Below are 7,500 nucleotides of genomic sequence, written 5' to 3'. Positions count from 1 at the left end.
TGAGAGGGAACTTGATGGTAACTGTTCCCTGCAGGATGAGAGCTTTCATTTCCATTGTAAAAGTAACGGCCACAATTTAACAGGGAGCTCATTTGCTCATTTGAATGGCGATTGCAGGGTTTGGCAGTGCTCACTGATAATTTGTAGAGGGACACTTCTCAGAACTCCAAAACCAAAAAAAAACAAAAAAAAAAAAAAAAAAAAACACTTTTGGCTCTTCTTTGGCAATACCTGACTGTGACCAGTGTGTTGTTTATGTTGTCAAACTAAAACTGTTTTAACACCTACCATCATGACAGATCTTGAAATCTGTGATGCCACAAACACTATGCCTGACTATGAATCTGAAATCTGAAACAGTCATGGAATACAAAACCGTTTTTGTGCGATTTAACTGTTACAGTGACTTGATAATGTCACATCAATGATTGTCGTGTCAAGTTATGACAAAATTTGCTATGTGTCATGACACATTTGAGATGATTAGTCTTATGATTTATGACAGTCTGGACATAAAGAAACAAGCTGATTTTCATGTCTGTATTCAGAAAAACATAACCCAAATCAGCCCAAACCTAACAGTTCCTGGCTGTTGTATAATGTGAAGACTATCTGTTGGGTGCTCAGACATGCAGAGATGAAGCATTATGTTTTGAGAGATTTCAGGAGATGCCCTGAATGTGAAGTAGCTGTTTGTCCTTGTCTCAACTGAGGATGCTCCATAAATCACAATAATGGCAGTTCATGAAACACTACAAGAACACTGCAAGAATTGTGTATGCAATTATGCCTTCTACCAAAAATCTCTCTCTCTCTTTCCCTCTCTTTCTCTGCCTCTCTCTCCCTCTCTCTCTCTCTGTCTCTCTCTCTGTCTCCCTCTCTGTCCCTCTCTCTCTGCCTCTCTCTCTGCCTCTCTCTCTCTCTCTCTCTCTCCTTCTCTCTCTCTGTCTCTTGCACTCCCTTTGTGAGCTTGCATCCCTTAATGGATGATAATTAGAAGTGATAAAAGATCCCAGCACTCGTGGCTCTCTTTATCCCTGACTTGAGGCGCTATTACACGGCGGCCCGACAGACAGGCAGACAGACAGACAGACAGACAGACAGACAGACAGACAGACAGACAGATATACAGACAGACAGACTGACAGAGGGATGGAGGGTGACGGGGCAGCCGTGGCCTACTGGTTAGGGCTTCGGGCCTGTAACTGAAGGGTTGCCGGTTCGATCCCCGACCCGTAGGAAAAATGTGGGCGGGGGAAGTGGTTTAGCACTGCTCTCCCATGCCCACATCCACGGCTGAAGTGCCCTTGAGCAAGGCACCTAACCCCTCACTGCTCCCCAAGCGCCGCTGTAGCAGGCAGCTCACTGCGTCAGGATTAGTGTGTGTGCTTCACCTCACTGTGTGTTCACTGTGTGCTGAGTGTGTTTCACTAATTCATAGATTGGGATAAATGCAGAGACCAAATTTCCCTCACGGGATCAAAAGAATATATACACTTACATACAGTATATACTTATATATACTTATACTCAGACAGACAGACAGACAGACAGACGCTGGCTCACCTGTAGATGAGGATGTCGTCGGTGGAGCTGTTGTACTGGATCTGGTACATGCGCACCCCGGGGATCTCGCTCTGTGGGGGCCAGTGGACGATAACGGACGAGGAGGTGAGCTCGGACACGCTTACTCGGGGCTGGTCGGTCTTGGAGTGGCCGCCGCTGGCGTTGGACTTGATGGAGGTGGGCATGTCGGACGGACCCGGTTCTGGTTCCAGCTTGGGGTTGTAATGGGGCGATGGGTTGACCACGAGCTCCACCTTCTCTGTGGCCTCCCCGGCTGCGTTGGATGCGATGCACGTGAACATCCCCGAGTCCTTGACGGTGGTGGTGTGGATGTCGAGCGTCCCGTTCTCGTAGCAGGTGGTGCGCGACGTGTTGCCGATCACCTTGCCGTCGGGGCTGACCCAGTGGGTGGACGGCTCGGGGTCGCCGATGTGCTTACAGCGCAAGCTCACGCGCTGACCTTCCATCACGAAGGTCTTGGGGCTGTGGCGCATGATCATGGGCGGCTCACACGTGAACTCCTCCTCCTTGATGGTCCAGAAGTACTTGCCGGCCAGCTCCCGGGGTGAGGCGCACGTCTCCAGGTCGTCCTCGCGGGTCAGTCTCCGCAGCCACATCAGCTCGCAGTTGCAGTGCAGCGGATTCCCGCCGAAGCTCAGGACGAGCGCCGTGAGCGGCGAGCCTTTCAGCTTGGCGTAGACGGGGATCCGCAGGAAGAGCGGGTCCGGCGGGATCTTCTTCAGCTTGTTGGACGTCATGTCCAGACGCGCCAGCTTGTGCATGTTGGAGAAGATGCCCTCGGGCACGTACTCGATGAGGTTGTGGTCCAGGCTCAGCGTGTTGACGCTGACCAGCATGCCCATGGTCTCCCAGGGCACGTCCACCAGGTTGTTGTAGGACAGGTCGAGGTCCTCCAGCGTCTCCAGGAAGTCCTGGAAGGCACCGGCCGAGATGCTGTGCAGCTGGTTGTTGGCCAGGATGAGGTGGCGCAGGTTGACCAAGCCCTGCAGGTCAAGTAAAGAGAAGACAAACAAAAATGGAATAACGCACTCAACTCCTTAATGTCAGTTAGACTGGGTGCTGAATCCTTCAGGTAATGGATATAGAATGTTTTTAATCAAAGAGTTGCAGTAAAGAGAAGCAAATTCACATTAGCATATGCTTTTATCCACAGCAACATAGACTTGAAGGATTTGAGCCCAGGTTGTCCGCTAGCGATGCCCCACCACACCCATGGCAAGTATACTGTAGGCAGAGACTTTCTAATAAGGAGACACAGCATTCAAAGAATCTCCCATAGAAATGTATGGGGTTAGTTCGTATCGCAAACATGGCAGTTGCCTACACATATCCCACCCCTTCTGCCGCCAAAAGTTGACATGTGAATACATCGTGCCAATCGTGTGGTATGTTGTGAATACATCGTGCCAATCGTGTGGTATGCTGTGAATACATCGTGCCAATCGCGTGGTATGTTGTGAATACAGCGTGCCAATCATGTGGTGTGATTTCGCAGCTGGAGCGAGGATGGTGTCGTGAAGCCTTGCACACGCACAGTTCTGCCAGAAATAGATGACCGATAAGTGCATAGATATTAGAAAGCTAGATACCACATTGTCCATTGAGTTCTATTAGGTGGCATACGTGAACTCCAATCAGAGACACCTGTCTGATTTCCCGTCAGAGTCACCTGTTCCTCCATTGGCCTCCAGTGATCATTGCTCCCACCAATATGTTGGCGATATTTCCGTACATTCTGGAGCCCAATGTGGTATCTAGCTTTCTAATATCTATGGATAAGTGCCCAAAATGCGTTGCAATATGGCTGCCCAGTGGAGAGGAGTTGCCCAAAAGGACTTCGGTATAGGGGTGTAACGGTACCAGGGTGGACACATGTAGTGTCACAGCCCTACCTGCAGGTGAGTGTCGTCCAGCACCGTCAGCGGTTGGTTCAAGTGAGCCGCCGTGGGAGGGTCCTGAGGTCGGCTAAGGCCCAGTATGATCTGGCTGGGATGGTGTTGTGCCGAGAGCCAGGTGGATGAGACTGCTCATGTTGGCGAAGTCGCGGTGGCGCAGCGTGGTGATGAAGTTGTCCATGAGCCGCAGCTCGGCGGTGCGCCGGTCAATGTTGGGCGGCACGAAAAGCAGGCCGGTCTTGGCACACAGCACCGTGTAGGAGGGCAGCAGGGTTCTGTACGTGCAGCTTAGCAATAACATGGAGGCGGCTGAGGCACCACATGGACCAGTAGGGCGGCTCCATCACGGATATTATCCTGGGTAAGAGGACGAGAGAGAGAGAGAGAGAGAGTGAGAAACACACACACACACACACACACACACACACACACACATACCAGTTTGTTTGTTAATCTTGGATGCGTATCTTATTTGCTGCCACGTATTCCAAGCATTCTCTATGTAAATGTATGTCTAAATGTATGTTCTCCAATGCAAAAAATATTTGTCTGCAATAGAGCTCACTTGAATTGGACAATTGAATTGAGAGAGAGAAAGAGAGAGATGAGAAACACACACACACACACACACACACACACACACACACATACCAGTTTGTTTTGTTAATCTTGGATCGTATCCTTGCCATGTACTGTATTCCAAGCATTCTCTATGTAAATGTATGTCTAAATGTATGTTCTGCTTTGACAATGCAAAAATATTTGTCATGCTAATAGAGCTCACTTGAATTGACAATTGAATTGAGAGAGAGAGAGAGATAGAGAGAGAGAGAGAGAGAGAGAGAGTGCCAGAAGAAGCCCCACAAAGCTCTAAAGATTTGGGAATGGAGCCAGCCTTGGATCTGGCCCTGATCTATGCCAAGCCTGGAGCAGATCGCTCATAACTACACCTGCTGTGGGTGGGGTCATCGCCAGTAATGAAGAGAAAAGGGAGGGGGTAACCGGCTTTCCGGGTCAACCAACATCCTGTGATCATGAAACGGGAGGAAGTATAGTGGCTATAATCCTGGATCTGGCCCTCCTGATGGGTGTGTGTGTGTGTGTGTCCGGGGGTGGGGGTTGGAGTCCGAGGCAGATCCACGCCTGCCTGCCTGCCTGCGTGCGTTGGCTATGATCAGAAATGCAAGAGCACGCAGACAGCCTGGAACTATAACAGCTCATCCTTACACAAACAACGCGGGTTGTGGTTTTCAGTGTGCAATAGATCACAGCATATGGTAGGATAAGATCTTCAATGGCCTTAGCCATATTTGTCTCCCATCTGCTGTGTTTTGTGTCTGTCGCGAGCGAAATTCACTTACCGCAATCTGTAGCCCACATTGGAGAAGTGTTTACTGTACTTGTGATCAATAGCACTATGACAATAGCTGTCATTTTATAGGCCAACAGTTTCATTTGAGCAGTCCAGTTGTCAGCCAAACACCACACAAATTCAGTTTGGCAGTTTTTCTTCATGGGCAAGCCATAGCATACATATTGCATGGACAGAGTAAATGTTTTTTTTTTAATTAAACATAAAAAAGGATTTAGCCAGAAAAACATGTGAATGTCCTTCAGTTAAGAGAAACATGTAACTTTCCCTCCTGATGACACTAAAGCCAGATGAATGCCTCAAACACGGCCGTGTGTGCGGTGGCTTGTTTGTCTTCTTAGGGGACACAGTGTGGGAGTCTCGCTTGAATTTTCATGCCCACCTGCTTGCTGTGCCTCAAATGCCACCGCCACCACCACCACCTACCATGCCGTTACAGAGTAACGACCGGTGATGATAGGCGAATCGTGAGCCAGATCCACGCCAGATCCGATTCAGAACCACCGGCTGGGAGCTATGTGTATCTTTTGCAGATCAGCCTCCCACGAACACACACACACACACACACACACACACACACATACCAGTTTGTTTGTTAATCTTGGATCGCGTATCTATTTGCCATGTACTGTATTCCAAGCATTCTCTATGTAAAATGTATGTCTAAATGTATGTTCTGCTTTGCCAATGCAAAAATATTTGTCATGCTAATAGAGCTCACTTGAATTGACAATTGAATTGAGAGAGAGAGAGAGAGATAGAGAGAGAGAGAGAGAGAGAGAGAGTGCCAGAAGAAGCCCCAATAAAGCTCTAAAGATTTGGAATGGAGCCAGCCTTGATCTGGCCCTGATCTATGCCAAGCCTGGGCCAGATCGTCTATAACTACACCTGCTGTGGGTGGGGTCATCGCCAGGCGAAGAGAAAAGGGAGGGGGTAACCGGGCTTTCCGGTCAACGAACATCCTGTGATCATGAGCGGGGAGGAAGCTATAGTGGCTAAACTGGATCTGGCCCTGATGGGTGTGTGTGTGTGTGTGTGTGGCGGGGTGGGGGTTGGAGTCCGAGGCAGATCCACGCCTGCCTGCCTGCCTGCGTGCGTTGGCTATGATCAGAAATGCAAGAGCACGCAGACAGCCTGGTGAACTATAACAGCTCATCCTTACACAAACAATGCAAAGGTTGTGGTTTTCAGTGTGCAATAGCATCACAGCATATGGTAGGATAAGATCTTCAATGGCCTGCCATATTTGCTCCCATCTGCTGTGTTTTTGTGTCTGTGCGGAAATTCACGTTACTGCAATCTGTAGCCTACATTGGAGAAGTGCTTGGCTTCATCACTTGTGATCAATAGCACTATGACAATAGCTATCATTTTATAGGCCAACAGTTTACTTGAGCAGTCAGTTGTCAGCCAAACACCACAAATTCAGTTTGGCAGTTTTTCTTCATGGGCAAGCCATAGCATACATATTGCATGGACAGAGTAAATGTTTTTTTTTAAAACAACATAAAAGGATTTAGCCAGAAAAACATGTGAATGTCCTTCAGTTAAGAGAAACATGTAACTTTCCCTCCTGATGACACTAAAGCCAGATGAATGCCTCAAACACGGCCGTGTGTGCAGTGGCTTGTTTGTCTTCTTAGGGACACAGTGTGGGAGCTTCCGTTTGAATTTTTCATGCCCACCTGCTTGCTGTGCCCTCAAATGCCACCGCCGCCACCACCACCCCTACCATGCCGTTACAGAGTAACGACCCAGTGATGATAGCGGCGAATGTGAGCCAGATCCACGCCAGATCCGATTCAGAACCACCGGCTGGGAGCTATGTGGGGCATCTTTTAAGATCAGCCTCCCACGGAAACACACACACACACACACACACACACACACACACACACACATGCGGGCATCTGCGAGGCCGGCTGCCGCCACTCTGTAGGCTAACGTACAGTAGGCTATGAATAATTTCCCTCTTACTGTTATCGCTCCGTGAGATGCTAATGAATATCTGATATGTGCTTCGTTCTTTATTGTTTGCGCATACACTTCCATTTTAATACGTTTTACATAAAAGCGCGTAAATGTAATTATTTTCCCTGCCAGGGATGCTGCTGTGAATACCAAGAAGCTCGGCATGGGGAGATGAAAGAGGGCGACGTCTTGGCGGGAGACCATGAACACTACAGCACTGGTTTCCTCCGCAGTGGCACCTACTCGCCTGCTGGGGGCAACCTTGTGCTGCACAACCTCAGATTTCACAGCTCTGCAGGAAGCTCTTCTAGAACATCCACTACCGGTGAGGGGAGAGATGGAGAGATACTGTGTGTGTGTGTGTGTGTGTGTACATACGTGTGTAAGTGTCTCAGTTCCTATATGTATGTTTGTCAATGTGTCTGTCTTATACTGCAAGGTGTATGTTTGAAGATGTGTGGATCTCTCTGCAGGCTATTTATGCAATTTCCTTTGTCAGTGTGTGTTCAGGTGTCTGCATGTGACTTCTGCAGTGTATGTGTGTGTGTGTGTGTGCCTCTATGTCTGTGTGTGTGTGAACAGATTCGCCCATGCAGTGCTAAGTATTCTCCGTTCCAGCTCTCCCATTCCGCTGATAAAATGAGAAGTCCCTGCAAACCCTTGAGAGGGAGCCAT

The 7,500-nt window shown here is 48.8% G+C and overlaps 1 protein-coding gene across 1 annotated transcript in view; it reads right to left on the bottom strand.

Moving 5' to 3' along the window:
• The window catches only part of si:cabz01090165.1 (uncharacterized protein LOC100333421 homolog), a 27,724-nt gene extending 21,135 nt beyond the window's left edge, over positions 1-6,589 (bottom strand). Inside the window, 5 exon segments of the mRNA XM_048264047.1 lie at positions 1,567-2,570; positions 3,480-3,533; positions 3,536-3,591; positions 3,594-3,769; positions 6,540-6,589. Of these exon segments, the coding sequence (XP_048120004.1) occupies positions 1,567-2,570; positions 3,480-3,533; positions 3,536-3,591; positions 3,594-3,769; positions 6,540-6,589 (1,340 nt within the window).
• Between the last annotated feature and the right edge of the window lie 911 nt (positions 6,590-7,500).

This window comes from Alosa alosa, chromosome 15 (genome assembly GCF_017589495.1).
Source record: "Alosa alosa isolate M-15738 ecotype Scorff River chromosome 15, AALO_Geno_1.1, whole genome shotgun sequence".
NCBI lineage: Eukaryota > Metazoa > Chordata > Actinopteri > Clupeiformes > Clupeidae > Alosa > Alosa alosa.
Note: the sequence above shows the minus strand (reverse complement) of the source record. Positions and strands in the feature narration are given on the sequence as shown.